At 41.7% G+C, this 14,824-nt stretch overlaps 3 protein-coding genes across 5 annotated transcripts; 2 read left to right on the plus strand and 1 right to left on the minus strand.

The window, feature by feature from the left end:
- Positions 1 to 1,231: 1,231 nt before the first annotated feature.
- LOC112884078 (WAS/WASL-interacting protein family member 3) lies at positions 1,232 to 4,427 on the plus strand. Of its 2 annotated transcripts, none has more exons than XM_025949396.1 (3): positions 1,232 to 1,496; positions 3,439 to 3,566; positions 3,855 to 4,427. In XM_025949396.1, the coding sequence occupies exons 1-3, from the start codon at positions 1,373 to 1,375 to the stop codon at positions 4,137 to 4,139; spliced, it is 537 nt and encodes a 178-aa protein (XP_025805181.1). In that variant the 5' UTR covers positions 1,232 to 1,372; the 3' UTR covers positions 4,140 to 4,427. The 2 variants fall into 2 exon arrangements, with proteins under 2 accessions (XP_025805181.1, XP_025805182.1); XM_025949397.1 differs by having other exon boundaries at positions 1,348 to 1,496; positions 3,429 to 3,566.
- Positions 4,428 to 4,971: 544 nt separating this feature from the next.
- Positions 4,972 to 10,427, plus strand: LOC112884825 (acyl-CoA-binding domain-containing protein 6-like). Of its 2 annotated transcripts, none has more exons than XM_025950419.1 (15): positions 4,972 to 5,279; positions 5,672 to 5,875; positions 5,973 to 6,050; positions 6,336 to 6,446; positions 6,527 to 6,624; positions 6,716 to 6,777; positions 6,902 to 7,041; positions 7,356 to 7,482; positions 7,552 to 7,666; positions 7,917 to 8,005; positions 8,473 to 8,556; positions 8,630 to 8,782; positions 8,917 to 9,072; positions 9,511 to 9,570; positions 10,066 to 10,427. In XM_025950419.1, the coding sequence occupies exons 2-15, from the start codon at positions 5,820 to 5,822 to the stop codon at positions 10,222 to 10,224; spliced, it is 1,488 nt and encodes a 495-aa protein (XP_025806204.1). In that variant the 5' UTR covers positions 4,972 to 5,279; positions 5,672 to 5,819; the 3' UTR covers positions 10,225 to 10,427. The 2 variants fall into 2 exon arrangements, with proteins under 2 accessions (XP_025806204.1, XP_025806203.1); XM_025950418.1 differs by having other exon boundaries at positions 6,558 to 6,624.
- A 405-nt stretch (positions 10,428 to 10,832) lies between these two features.
- Positions 10,833 to 14,759, minus strand: LOC112885554 (tryptophan--tRNA ligase, cytoplasmic-like; the record flags this gene model as incomplete). Its single annotated transcript, XM_025951148.1, has 11 exons — positions 10,833 to 11,178; positions 11,414 to 11,524; positions 11,607 to 11,675; positions 11,986 to 12,057; positions 12,231 to 12,311; positions 12,438 to 12,530; positions 12,920 to 13,072; positions 13,176 to 13,227; positions 13,388 to 13,573; positions 14,162 to 14,281; positions 14,389 to 14,759. Coding segments are annotated over 11 exons (1,359 nt in total), but the record flags the coding sequence as incomplete, so codon positions are not given.
- Positions 14,760 to 14,824: the final 65 nt, after the last annotated feature.

A 14,824-nucleotide genomic window follows, 5' to 3' on the forward strand; every position in this document is an offset into this window, starting at 1 on the left:
TTGATTTTTGAAATAATGTTTGGCCATTCGTTTTATAAAATAATATAAAATTGTTATTTATATTTGCTAAAAAAAGGTAAAATGGCAAGAGATTGAGGGAGTAGAAGGAAAGTTTGTGCTCTCATGAGGTTTTTCCCGAGAAGCTATATAGGAACTTGAATGACCACAACCATTTTGCAAGCACGAATGTGCAATAATGATACTAACTAGTAGTATAGACTAATCTAGCTTGGGGGAGGAGACTCGTATCAACGAACCGTCAGTCTGCGGATACAAGCTATACTAAAGTACTATAAACCTCTACTTAATCTCTACCACTATATTATCCTTTGCATTAAGAGAACATCTAGCATCATAATTTTTATTATTGGAATGTAGCTAACACGGTGTACGTACAGAAAACTGAAAATATCTTTCAATTCTTGGCTACCTATCTTTCAATCTTCTTCACCGCTATAAGAAACGACCATCGCCTGCACCATAAGCTATCACCACCATCAAATAGTTCACTACCCACGGTTCCCACGGTTCCACCCTCATCCCTCTAGAATCTCAAATCTCCAACCTAATCTCTACGTAAACCCTCTCTTAGCCCCCTCCAACGTAGAGACTAACTTGGAAGCCTGCTGTAGATGGTTGAAGCTCACCAAGTCAAAGGAAATATTGCTGTTAAATGGTGCTTGTACATAGTATGTTGGCAATGGTGATTGGTTCCATGTGGAGAACCTTTGCTTTGAAAGGGAGTTATTTCTAGGGAATGATTTTGCTGATGAGTCGATCAATCAAATCTAATGGAAAGAGAGTATCAGGTGAAGAAGGATGACCACAACCGAAGAGTGTTATTATAAGTCTATAAAACATTTCTTATACGGTAGTGCCACATGAATAGACGTACCTATTTTTATTACACCATATTTGTAAAAATTTATTTATAGTAAATAGTAATTAGATTATAGTAAAGATGTAAAAAGGTATATGTAAAAAGGTATATGTAGTAAATAGTCTAGTTGTAACAAGATAATAATAAAGAAGTTATATGTTGGTGGTCCATTGAACACTTGAATTTTTTTTACCCTATATAATCATCAACACAACCAATTTTAACATGAATAAGAGCTAAACTTTATTTGTTGTAGTCTTCTAAAGTATGAATTTTGGCTTTTCGAACAAAATTGAATGGAACGAAAACGATGGAGCCACCAACAAAAAGAGCAAACCGCTACGGGCCGGAAACACAACACGTCGCCCCCAAAACCGCCGACCAGAGCTCACACGCGGCGGCCCCCCTTGCCAACCCGCCCGCCGCGTCCTCCCTCCCTTCTCCCCCCTCCCCGCTCGCCGGCGGCGGCGGCGGCCGGAGGCCCGAAGGTGCATGGGCCAGGCTCTGCGCCGCGTGAGGCCCCCTCCTCCTGCGCCCTCGCCCCCGGCGAGGCCCCCTCCCCCGCCTCCGCCGCGGGCACCGCCGGCGGCTGCTGGCGGCGCGCCCTCCAATGGCGGTAAGGCAGCTTCCGCTTCTCCTAGTTTCTCCCCTCTAGGCTCTAGCTTGCTCGCCGTGTTGCGGTCGCGCGACGGCGCAGCGCTCTGCTACTGGACCTTCGATTTTGCCTAGGTTCCTGGTCCACTGGGGCCTGCATTTCCTTAGGTTAGTAAGTCTTGCCAGTATGATGTGGTTGTGGATTGAAGTCTGCTTAACGAATTAGGGACCGCGAGTGGGATGGTTTGGCAATTTTGACTGCTTATAGGACTTAAAGCTAGCTCTTGATTCTTGACCCTTTTTGTCTTTCTGTCCATGTGTTCAATCAGATGGGAGAAATCTATGCTGATGACTAGAACAAGACATCAGTATCTTGGTTCATGGTGCGTGCTTGGATGTTATATTATTATTCAGTTGGAATGTGATACGTTTAAGTAGGTACTCCTTGGTCCCAAATTACAACTCATTTTGGTTTTTTAGATACATAGTTTTTCTATGTATCTAGACATAGTGGATATCTAGGTGCATAGCAAAATATATGTATCTTAAAAACCCAAAACGAATTGTAATTTGGGACGGAGGGAGTAGTACAAACGCTTCACTGAACCTAGCATGACTCTATTAAGTTGAGTTATATTGGCTTTGCAACTGTGAATTCCTAGTAGATATTTTTCAAAATTGAACGTATGCACAGAGTTATCACATCACACTAGTATTTTAGAAGATGGAAAGGTATGATAGTTTCTTGTATAATTTTTTGACTGGGTGCAGCATAGCTTCTGAAGTTCCTATAGATTTTAGCTTAGCAATATGCTGGAGGGTTCTATGCAACTGTTTATTCACAACCTTATTGATTAAAGAATTCGATGAATTGCGCGGTTTGATATCTTTTGTTGATCTAGTCAACTTCTAGGATAGTAATAGCCATCTTCTAGGTTAGTAAACCATTGATCTGTGAGGGGGCATGGAACCTCTCCTGGCAAATGCACAAAAGCTTTCAAGAAGTAATTGGTAAATCTGTTAGCTAATGAGTTCTGTATATGAAATTCTCGTTTTGAAAATTGAGTTCTTCCTCCAAATAACACGTTCCTCTGTAAAATGACATTGCAGCTCTCTGTGAACTGTAGCTTGTTTTAAAACCTTGAATCAGCTAGGATCTACTGATTCCAACCCTCAAACAAATGTGTAAATCCTTTCTTATTTGATTTTTCAAGGTGTGAGCCCCATACACCCTAGATTATACAAGGTGCCATATCCATGCCTATTGTAAACTCCAACACAACAGTCCTCTGTTTTGTGCCCTGCAATACAAGTGTTGACATGATTTCATTCAGTTCAATGCTGAATCCTGCTAGATATGGATACTAGTGTCTATGTGTTATCAAAGAAGGGAAGATTACTAAGCAGTTCAGAGTAGACAAGAACTGACATCTATCTGATCTGCAGTTCTGCACTCCTGAATATTTTAAATTGATTTGTGCAAGCAGTGTTATCATACGAAATAGGCATTAAACACCTTTAATGTTCATGGACGTGACAACCAGTGCCAAACTAGCTGGTAGTCAAGAGCATAAACTTTGACATTTAAGATAGTGTTTGATCCGTGTTGTAGTTGCATGGCATTTGATTTCTCTGTGTTGATGCTTTGAAGAAAAAGGTCATTGTTTTTTAGGATCAAAATCTACCATACTGAAACACTTGTGTGGGTGATTGGGTATGAGTTTAACTAATCCCAGTTGGGTCGTCTTTGGATAAGGTTTATTTTAATACCTATAAACTAAGCCTTCATATACCTTTTTTTGCAGTATACATGATTTCATGTTATTAACTGCAAATAAAATCTTCAATGAAACCTTTTACTGTAATCTACTGAGGCATATGTTTACTGGTTTCATAAGTCAGATTGTTGTGGTCTAGTTTTTTTTTTCTCTCACCAGTCTGTAACTTTTTGAAGTGTTTCACAGATGTCAGAGAGCCAACAAATAATGCCCATGGTGTACTTGAGGAGCGTGATCCAAGTTACGAGGAGATGCTTAAGCACATGGTTGGGAGAATCACTACTAAGCCTGGAGGAAAACCAGAAATGGGTGACGTAAGTCTTCTAATTCCAAAATGCTCTCCCTTTGTTAATAAGATGTTAGAGGAAGGAATGCTTGCAACCATCATATATCTGAATCATGAAAACTCTATTATTCCTTCTCAGATACTGATATGGTAAGTATGTGCTCTTCTTGGCAACCCTTATACAGGAGAAAACATTGGCCAACAAATGTTCCAGTTGAACAATACTGTAGTCGTCTGAATTCAAGTAGCTTGTTGTCCACTTCCTCGAAACGTTCATTTCAGTGGAAACATTGTAACAGAGGTTGCTATGTTGCAGGCTTCCATTGTACAGCGGTACGACAGGCCTCTCCCAAAGGTCAGAACTTCGAAGGCTGACCCTGGGCAAAGCGGGAGCAGGCAGCTGCCATCAGGAGCCCTTAACGTCCAGCACATCCAGGAGATCATCCAGCTGTACCAGGGCAAGTCCAGCACCCACCACGGTCCCATGAGCGTGGACGACATCGCCTCGAAGTTCAGAGTCGAAGCCTCCGTCGTCCGGAACATCGTGCAGTTTGTCTCGTTGCCCCAGGACGAAACCGCCAAGAAGAAAGAGGAGTTCTGAGAACCCGGGTGGGTGGCCCTGCTGCTGACGCTAAGCTTTCTCCATTCTTGTTCCCAAGTTTCATAGTGCCTTTTAGGTGTTTATCTGTTGCTGCTGCTGCTCCTGCTGAGATGATATGATGGAAATCGAAATGTGCGTGTGTTCCTTACCTGAATAAAGATGACAGTCTGCGTTTTTTACCCGACGGGCTCGTCATCCTTGTCATGGATATGAACGTTGGTCTATACTTGGTCTTTTAAAAGCACTATGAGCTATTTATGTTCTGGAGCTCAGTGTCAACAGTCAAAAGCGTACAATTGTTCTGTGACTTGAATACTTACTGTTGCTTTTACACCCCATTGTGAGATGGTTGCTTTCAGCTTCTCATGCAGCTGCTCTACTGGTGGATCAACCCATATGGATATGGCAAGGCAACTGTAGAACACAAGTAGATTGGCTCTGGTGCCGTCGTGACATCCGTCCTAATCAAATTATATTACTAGATATATTTGTTTTTGCTATGCATCGTTCCAAATTATATTATTAGATATATTCCTTTTGCTATGCATCTGATATATATTTCTAGATATATAGCAAAGTCTATATATCTAAATTTGCCGAAACGATTAATACTTTGGAACGAAGGGAGTACGTTATTTTGATAAATTTAGATATATATCTTTTAATATATATTTAGATACATGCTATATATTGAAAAAAAATTATGTATCTAAATTTATTAAAATAACCTGTAATTTGGAATAGGACGAGTAAATTTTAATTGGAACCCTGCCAGAATAATTTGGTCGGCGACACGGCCGGCTTTGCCGGCATGGTTGCCCGTGACGCAAGTTTGGCAAGCTTAAAAGCTGGGTATCAATCGCCTTTGAATCTCATTTCTTGCTGATCCGCGCCCGCAGGAATCTCGACGCACGCCGCTCTGCTCGAAGTCGCCTCCCATTTCGCGGGTCGCCAGCGCGCCGCACGAGCGAGCTCCGCCCCGCTTCCCCTCCAGATCTCGGGCCTTGCAGAATCCTCCGCCCCGGCCACCCCGCAGGCTCCGCCGGATTCAGAACCTTCCAGAACCCTGCGCGCCGTCCTCCTCCCCTCCGCCGGATCTCGACACCCCTTCGCGGGCGCGGCGCCGGCGGCAAGATGGCGGTGAGTGAACCCCTCGTGGGGGGAGGATTAGCAACTTTCCGCGTGGTTCTCAGCTTCTTGAGCTGCCGCTGCAGCGGCCGTGCAAGCTTTAGCGGCGTAGAGTCACCCCACCATTCGGGAATCGTTGTCGGTGGCCGTGCACAAACAACTAGATGTTTTAAGCTCTTTATTACATCTTGGCATCTTGCGGGGGGCGTTTCCCCCCTTTTCCAGCCTGTTGTTGCTCTTCGATCAGCATCTGTCTGTACCTTCCCATGATTATGGTAGGCTCTGACGATGCGGTGCACAGAAATGCTGATTATCAGGACTGCTTCGATGTGTGATCATGACTTCTTTCTACCGTGAGGTAATCGCTCACTGCTTCAGCGGTTGTTTGTTTCATCTTGCAATAGGCTGTACAAGGACCCGTGCCCGTTGGAACAGCTAGCCGCAACGGCATTGCCTCTGAGGAGCCTAAAGTCGTCGTGGCAGAGAATGGGAAGACGGTTGATGTTCAGGACAAGGAAGTCAGCACGGAAGGCCTCTGCTCCATAAGTGCTTATGATCAGTGGATGCCGCTCTCTGTCTCGGGACAGCTTCCGAGACCCCGCTACAAGGTCCTCTTTGGCTTGTTGACTGCCTGATTTCACTTCTGTGCGTCGCATGACCGTTGCGCCTTGTTGATTCGGACTCATTTGTCTGTGATGGTTGCAGCATGGAGCTGTTGTGGTTCAGCAGAAGATGTATGTCTTTGGCGGCAATCACAATGGCCGTTACCTTGGCGACATTCAGGTAGGTTGGATGTATTGTTTCACAGCAGATTGCGCCTTTAAGTGTTGTATTGTTGGTAGTTGCGTTTATAGTTAGGAATTCTTGTGAACAACTTGAATTGAGATGTTATAGAGTCATCACCTCAATGGTTTCAATCTTACTTACAATAGCATTGTTAGGTTCACCTCAATGGTTTCAATCTTACTTACAGTGGCATTGTTAGGTTCACCTCAATGGTTTCAATCTTACAGTGGCATTATTAGGTTCACCTCAATGTTTCAATCTTACATACAATGGCATTGTTAGGTTCTGGATTTCAAAAGTCTGTCATGGTCAAAGCTGGAGGCTAAGTCACAATCAGGACCTTCAGAATCATCTGAATCAGTTTCATTTGCTGCATGTGCTGGTCATTCACTGGTAACCACCAAATGCTCTGGACACGTGAATCGAGTGAAATTGGTCAATTTTTCCCAATTGGTTAGCTTATAACTGTATAGTGTATTCGCATCTGGCTTTAATATCTTCCAGATTCCATGGGGAAATAAGATCCTATGTCTTGCAGGACATACCAGGGAACCTACAGAAAGTCTCAGTGGTTAGGCTAATATTTCTCTCTTTTTTTCCTATTCGTTTCTCAGCGTATTCGTTATACTTTCAGTATTTCTTATACGATGTATTTTTGACAGTTAAAGAGTTTGATCCACAAACATGCACTTGGTCAACCTTGCGTACTTATGGAAGCTCACCGGTATGATTGCTCTATCTGTATTTTATCATCAGAAAGCTTCTAAAGTATTTGCACATATTACCTTACCTGAAACTTGCTTCATGTATTTTCCTAATCTGTGCTGGTATTTTTCTATTTACTTTAGAGCTCACGTGGTGGTCAATCGGTGACTCTTGTTGGCGATACATTGGTTGTGTTTGGCGGTGAAGGTCACGGGAGATCTCTTCTGAATGATCTTCACATTCTCGATCTGGAGACCATGACTTGGGATGAATTTGCGACCACGTAAGTTCTATGAAGAAAATATGTTTTCAGTTGGTTAACGACATTAGTAAATTCTTTTTGAAATAATTTCATTTTTATGTTCCTGGTCCCTACCGGATAGGAATGCTCAACCTTCCTCTACATGTTGAACTGGTTTCTTATAAAACTGTGGAGACCCAAACTTGAAAGTGACACGACAATGCTACTGCATAATTAGCTTGCAGTTGGTAATTACACTTGGCCTAGGACATGCAATGAAACTTGTATTATACTTGCTCTGCTTTGAGGTGCAGGACAAATATCTGACTTTGTAAAACTATGCTGTTGTTCTCCAGAGGCACTCCCCCTTCTCCAAGGTCAGAGCATGCTGCTGCTTGCTTTGCAGAGCAGTATCTTCTGATATTTGGTGGGGGATCTCATTCTACATGTTTCAGTGACCTACACGTCCTCGACACCCAGACAGTGAGAATCGATTCTTTTCTCTAAAGCTGGTAATCATTTTGGGAGTCCAAATCATTCACTTTGTTACAGATGGAATGGTCAAGACCAGAGCATCAAGGTGTTACTCCAGAACCAAGAGCAGGGCATGCAGGTGTAACTATTGGAGAATATTGGTTTATTACTGGTGGGGGAAATAGTAGGAAAGGTAAGATTGAGATATCTTACATGTTTATTGCATTATGATTTATGACACAAATGTACCTTCTTCTGTACATCGTCCATTTTCCTTGGTTTAGACAGCAGGAATTTTCTGATGAATGTAGCTGCCTACTTGTCTATCTTTTGTGTGCCAAATCATCTTCTTTTATCTTGGAGCTGCTCTTTGAATAATATCATTTGGCTTTCTAAAAAGTAACATAAAATAGTTCCATCTCACGTGCTCCTAACCACTACAGGTGTATCGGAAACTCTTGTACTTAACATGTCTACTTATGAATGGTCAGTTGTCACTGGTCTTGAGGCCCGTACGCCTCCTACAAGTGAGGTGAGCTCATTTATATTCTGAGTACTCTATCCACTTGAGGAAAAAACTTTCTGGGGTTGCAAAGTTGAAATTGCAAATGAATCAATGTCACCGTATATGGATTTAAGGATCTCATGATGGTGAAGCTCATCTGAAGCAAATTTCATTAATCGCACTACTTGGGTTAAGGACTCTTACTGTTACTGTTAGCATGGTCTATATTAGGCAGGGTTCTTGCTATCTTTGGCAAGCCCTTTTGGGTTTAGGGAGGTGCGGCAGCACATGCATATTGCCTTGTGCGCCCACTCCTTGTTTTGGTTAGTTGGTTAAGATAGGCAAGGATCTCCCCTGATAGGATTGATCTCTTATTCCCGTGGACACCCTTGCCTATATGTACTTGAGCCTTTGCTCCCCATTAATCAATCTGTTATTTCTCCCAATTCTCATCTGCTTTCAGTTACTAATGTTAAGGGGCTTCTTTATCACAGGGCTCGAGTTTAGTAATGCACACGATTAATGGAGAAAATTTTCTGGTGTCATTTGGAGGATACAGTGGGCGTTATAGTAATCAGGCATGCTTCTCCATGAGCACTCTACTGTTTCATATTTCCTTATATTTAGCTGAGCAATTCCTTTTTTGTTTAGGTTTATGCCCTCAAGGCAAGTCTAAAATCAAGAGTCCTGTTTCAACAAATAAACGAAGCTGGGACAAATGGCATTGCCCCCATATCCCCCATATCTGAAGCAGCAAATTCTAGCAGGAAAGTCATATTTGAAATTGAGGAACTTCAAGATAAGGTATTGTTCCGATTCATAAATATGTTTTCTATTCTTTTTTTTCCTCTTAATAATTTGTGGCCCGAGCACAATTGCTGGATGGTTTTCTTGGCCTGTTCATTAATAGCATATGCATTTTTTTTCCAACTTTTCAGCCTGGCAATAAGGCAGATACCAGCAAAATCACAGCACAGGTAGTTAAGGGTGAAAGAAACCAAATAGAGGACAAACTTAACCAAGAGCAGTTGCAGAGTCTTCGCCTGAAGCAGGAACTAGCTAATGTGGAGAGAAGAAATACAGAACTTACTGAGGCAAGCTATATCACACTTACCAAATTGCACAGAAAATGTCAATTTGTCGACATTGTTTCCTTGCAGTGCTACCGCTAATGCTAAAGTGATGCTCTACTTACATGTTGATCCCTTTGTCCATGATCTCTGTAGAAATTTCTTGTGACTGCCCATTTAAAAGTCACAATATAAGGCTCAGCTAAGTACTATATAAAATCTATTTTAAATCGATGCAATTCAATGAAGTTATAGGTTGCTATTGCTGTGGATTTTGTCAAATTCTTGATACTTGAATTGAGCTCTTAAAAGTCAAATCACGAAATACATATACACATACAAGAGAAATCGCAACGGTTGATATACGGCATCCACCAATTGTGTATGACACTTCTGAGGAAACATGCTTTTCAGTTCTCAGTGATCAATTTACATCTCTGTGCTCTGCTCTCTGTTATGCAGGAACTCCACTTAGTTCGAGATCAACTTTCTGCCGAACAAGAGAGGGCTTCCAAACTTGAGGTAAAAAACATGCTGGGCAGGATCTGAGCTCATGCTATAGCGCTTGGTCATTTTAGTACTTATGCCACACTATGAATGGTTTTAGACAACATAGGGTGGCTTTGGAATTTATCTTTTCCCTGAACTCGCATTTTTGTCTAGAAATAAAGCAGGGATAGGATAGGTTAATTAGACCAACTCAGTGCAATCAGGAACAAATAAATTCGATTATTTGTCACTGAATTGTGTTCCTTGCCACCTTGCTTATATAACTGGTGTAAAAGAATATAACCATTATAAATTTGTCCTTTTTCTCAAAAAGAAAAAAAACACTTGGCTATTTTAAACAAATAATGAAGTGGCCCTCACAGTAATCAGGTGAGCTTAGTTATCAGTTAGTGCCCCTTTTAACTCTGACCTGAAAATTGTACAATTTATTTGTGTCGTCTTTCATGTACTGGTACTACTTTGGTATTGAGATAACAATAACATGAACCCCGTTTGCCCAATTGACAGAATGAGGTTTCAGAGATTCAAGAGCGGCTACAGAAGATGGATGTCCTAGAAAAGGAGTTTAAATTGCTTCGTGGTGAAATAGACTCTGGGTCTGACACAGCAGCTGCAAGTACCGACCAACTGTCCCGTGGCGGGGGATTCTGGAGGTGGAATGGATGACTCCATGAGCTGGAGCGTCGGAGAGAAGATACTTCTGGAGTTGCATTCATTTAATTTTCGTCATTTCTCAAAATTTTGATGGAAAATACCCAATATGGATCCTTGGACGATAGATCGGAAGCATATATATGGTTTTACAGGCAAAGAACAGACTGTAAGCAAATCTCAGTCCCATCAGCTGTGCAAAGAAGCGTTGAATGCCATTTCATGTGTCGCCAGTATTTCTGGGCACTGCTTGTCAACATTTTTCATTCCGTTTCTGGCCTCATCATGGCATCCACCATAATTACCGAACGGCACACGGGCTGAACCAGAAGGATATTGTGTTGTGACATTGTCATGTTAGGCCACTTAGCATTCTCTCTGGTAAAGAAAAATATGTTCGGAACATGACATGCATCTTTGACCACTGTTTTCTATTGGAACATATTTTCAATATCCAACAAAATTGGCATCAAAGTACTTTATAAGACAATACATTATATTTTTCTTGTTTCGAAATTAAATATTTTCAAAGTTATTCATAATAAAGAATTTCAAAGGTTTGAACAGTTGTGACCTGAGAGTAGACCAACTGAAAGCAGAAGTTCCTTATCCAAAAAAAAAAATTGAAAGCAAAGTTCACCTCCTTTTCTATTTTTTTATCAAGTGTTTCCAGCTTCAATCTCTTCTGATTCACATAAAGTGCACTCAAGCTCTACACTGATGGACCATGCTTGAAATACAAACTTAAATAACATCATGTACTGATTTAATAGTAAAAACCTGCTTGAACAGGACGGTTGGCCAGGTTCACATAGATCCAGAACGGGTATAGTAAGGGGACACACTTGTAGTAGTCACAGAGTTCTACAAATCCCTTAAATTCCCCCTAAGAACAAAAATGTTCTTCCCAGCTTGTCATCAGCTAAACATTTTGGGAAGAGGCCTGACTGCCATGAATGCATCAACCATCTGCACAAACAAAAAATTGTTAGCGCAATTGACATGCGGCGATTTAAGCATCCTGTTCAGCACATGTGGTCAGAGTGTTCGCCTAAGGGGCACCAGGAACATGTGGTGGATACGTGCTTGGGTGCATCCATATGCAAATACTATGTTATGCAACAGATGCGGTGCTTGTGCGAGCACAGAAACGGTAGTTAGTCAAGGTGCAATTGTGCGACACAATCAGATCCATGAATTGTACCTCATCGGTCACTTGCGCTCTAGCTCTTTGATGCCTAGCAACCAGCTCAGATAGAACTGCGATGAGTCGTTGCTTCACTTCACCAGTCAACATCCTTCCTTCCTTGTACTCCTGGTATAGAGCAACTTAGTATAGAAAAAAAAACAGGGAAGGCACCATGCAAATTATTTTTATGAATCGTAATCTAAATTACCTTCTTTATGTGCTCAAGCTCGTCATCATCTTCAAGGAAGAAGTTTAGGTACTTGATTGGAACATCCACCTGAACATCACAATGAGAATTCACCAGTTAATTATGTGTCACTTATGAAAAGTACAATAAATTAAGTGAAAACTGGAACTATTGCAGGAAGATTGTAGAAATGAAAACATCTTGCAATTGAGAATTTTTTAAACAAAAGGCCATTCAATTTATATGGATTCAAGAATTGGTATCTTCCAGTGATATATTCATATTTCTTCTGGAGTTTAACTTTTCAGTTCCAAGCAAAAGTCAGTATATGGTGCATAATTCAGGAACGCTATTTGGTATGCATTAACATTCAAAAATAAATAACAGGGAAAGGGCTTACATCAAGGTTAGCTCCAAGTTTTCTGTGGAGCTCTATCGAGTCCTGTCCACCTGAGAAGGCATATTTATTCACCTGGAAAATCATAGGAGGTATATTTTATAAGCCAGTGGAACAAAAGAACATTACCAAAAGGGCAGTATTCCACTCAGATCTACGTTTCCACCAAAATTTAAATGGACTAACTAAAACATGCAATTGCTTGGTAAATATTTTTTCCAGCTGAAAAGTAAAAGTTCAGGATCAACCTTTGTCTTTATTTCTTTAGTACTATCTGTAACATATATCGCAGAATTTGCATCACTGGCTGACATTTTTGTGTTCTCCCCCTAAAAGAAGAAAAGAAAATAGAACAACACACATAAACATCAAAAAAATTTAATTATGACAATTCATAGTAAAAATGTAAACAAAATCCCTAGCTTAGTTAAAATATCAATGCCAATACAGCGAACCTGAAGAGCAGGGAAAAATCTTGATTCAATCAGTGATGGTTTCTGATAACCAATTCTGGGAGCAACATCGCGAGTCATCCTAAAATAAGGATCCTGTGAAAAGACACAAATGAGTCAAACTTTCAGAACAAAAACATAAACAAGTACTGATATTATATTTTGATATCTTTAAATCAAAATAATTTGATGCAATTTCATAATTTCTGAAAGATTTACCCATAATTTGCATATGCTGGAGCGGCACAGTTCAAATTTAGTGCTGGAAATAACCAACAACTCAACAAGGACCAGTTCAAATGTCAAAAGATATTAATTCTTTCAATATATCAGTGGGGCTCAATTGAAATTTAGTTCTTTAAAAAGAGTCCCAAAGTTAAAGGCATTCTGAATTTTGTGCTGCTGGACGTATCGTAAGTATGCAATCAAGTCGATACAAAGCCAATTTCGTTAGTCAGAATCATCATATAAAGATATGCTTGTACCTGGTCAATGGCACATGGGATAAGGCAGCGCAGTTGGTCCTTGCCAGGAAAGAGATGAGGAAATGAAGAAGGAAAGGATGGGACTGCCTGCACTGGAGGAAAGCTACACTTTCCTATGTGATCCTCAGGTGAGAATCCAAATATTCCTACAGCCTGTTGTTCAAGCATAAAAGTATTTAGTTAAGGATGATGCGTTAAATTAAGTAATCAACCTCTGGAGTTTTCAAAATACTGTTCTTAATTGAATCGCTCATACCTTATTGTATGTCACACATCTGGCAACTTTAGCCATATTTTCATAAAAGGCGCTGCAAGAAGAGTAAAGAGGGTTATTAATTATTACTTTCCCATAGATTAAACCAATCTAAGGCCAGCAGCATGCTCTTCACTTGTCGTTTAGTGACAGAATGAACAAAAAGATCAGTCAAACCTTTAAATATTAGTTAGCATCAAGAAGAGTAATCTTACCCTCCGACATAACCAAAATCCGTGAAAATGAAAGTTCTGTCAACATCAAAACCACATGCTATAATGTCTTTAGCATTTTCATGGGCAAGCCTTTTACTTTCCTCAACAGTCAAGTTCTTCCAATAGAACTTCTCATCGTCAGTTAGCTGTATAACTAAGGGCACTTTGAAAGCCTCCTGCAGATATCTGAAAAAAGATCCTGATGGTTAATCAACAACACCCATGGTTACGTACAAAATCAGAACTGAGGCTGATGTAGATTTATCAAAGAATAGTGTAGTGCGTACATCTACACAGCAACATTATGGACTGCAGGAATAAGTGTTATTGTTGCTGCGGAATATAAGACCAAACAAATCTACTTGAGATTTTAAAAAATGTTTTAAAACCCGCAATTTCATTTCATTGAAGGAATATGTTAAAATGATTTATTCCTGGACATCTTTCATGGTACAAACTTTGCGACACATCTGCCCTCCTATCCTGTCCATCAGTTGATTTATCAGGTAACTACCACAAGGAACGCCTCAATTTCCAGAACACCTCATACCTTCTGCTATTACAGGGATAACGCACGCTCGTTTTTGCTAGGTTTGTCTGTTAGCTAATCAAGAAAAGTTTTCGTGGGTCATTAATAGACCAAAATGGTACTATCTTCTAGTGAAGAAACATCACACAGTACACCCTTGCTGACAAAGTATGCAACACATCCGTGAATCAAGAACAGAACAGAGGAGCTAATGGCCAGAGTTTGGGGCTGGGGACGATGCTTACTTGGTGAACATGAAGGGGATGAGGTGGCCGAGGTGCAGCGCCTCGGACGAGGGGCCCCTCCCCGTGTACAGGTAGAACTTCTCCCCCTTCTCATACAGATCCAGTATGTCGCTAAAATCCCTGATAACAAAAAGAAAAACAAAAGCACACAGAAATTCGTCAGCACCACCTCCTCGCCGAAAAGAAAAATTGGAAAAAAGAAGGTATTTTTGCTGGTCCCTCGGTACCGGTGGGCGAAGAAGAGGCCCCGGCGGAGGAAGACGTGTGGCGGGCGGCCGGTGAGGCGCGCGACGCGGTCGACGAGCGCGGCGTCGAGGCGCTGGCACCCGAACTGGTCCACGAGCTTGTCGTAGTCGATGCCGCCCTTCCCCGCCGACACCTCCCACGGGTTCACCACCTGCCCCTCCTCCTCCTCCTTCTTCACCCCTTGCTCCCCCTCCGCCATGGCCGCGGGCAACAGATCTCCCTCCCTTGCTCGCTCGCCGGCGGCGCGAGGGGATTGGCCGGAAACAGCTAAACCTCGGGCGGCTCGTGTGTCGCTGACACGCGGGGCCCGCGGGACAGAGTGAAGCGAAGAAGCAGCTTGCCGTGGCGGCCCCCCGGGTATCGGATTTTATGGAGACGGAGCTCCCGCCCGGCCCGAACCCGAGTCCAACCCGGTCA

This window comes from Panicum hallii, chromosome 3 (assembly GCF_002211085.1).
Source record: "Panicum hallii strain FIL2 chromosome 3, PHallii_v3.1, whole genome shotgun sequence".
NCBI classification, from domain to species: domain Eukaryota; kingdom Viridiplantae; phylum Streptophyta; class Magnoliopsida; order Poales; family Poaceae; genus Panicum; species Panicum hallii.

Excerpts from the sequence above, each read along its gene's own strand:
- LOC112884078 (XM_025949396.1), top strand. The coding sequence starts at position 1,373 with ATGGGCCAGGCTCTGCGCCGCGTGAGGCCCCCTCCTCCTGCGCCCTCG. Across the intron at positions 1,497-3,438 it reads CGGCGCGCCCTCCAATGGCG|ATGTCAGAGAGCCAACAAAT; the intron begins GTAAGGCAGCTT and ends AGTGTTTCACAG. Across the intron at positions 3,567-3,854 it reads GAAAACCAGAAATGGGTGAC|GCTTCCATTGTACAGCGGTA; the intron begins GTAAGTCTTCTA and ends GCTATGTTGCAG.
- LOC112884825 (XM_025950418.1), top strand. Across the intron at positions 7,667-7,916 it reads TGGGGGAAATAGTAGGAAAG|GTGTATCGGAAACTCTTGTA; the intron begins GTAAGATTGAGA and ends TAACCACTACAG. Across the intron at positions 8,006-8,472 it reads GTACGCCTCCTACAAGTGAG|GGCTCGAGTTTAGTAATGCA; the intron begins GTGAGCTCATTT and ends TCTTTATCACAG.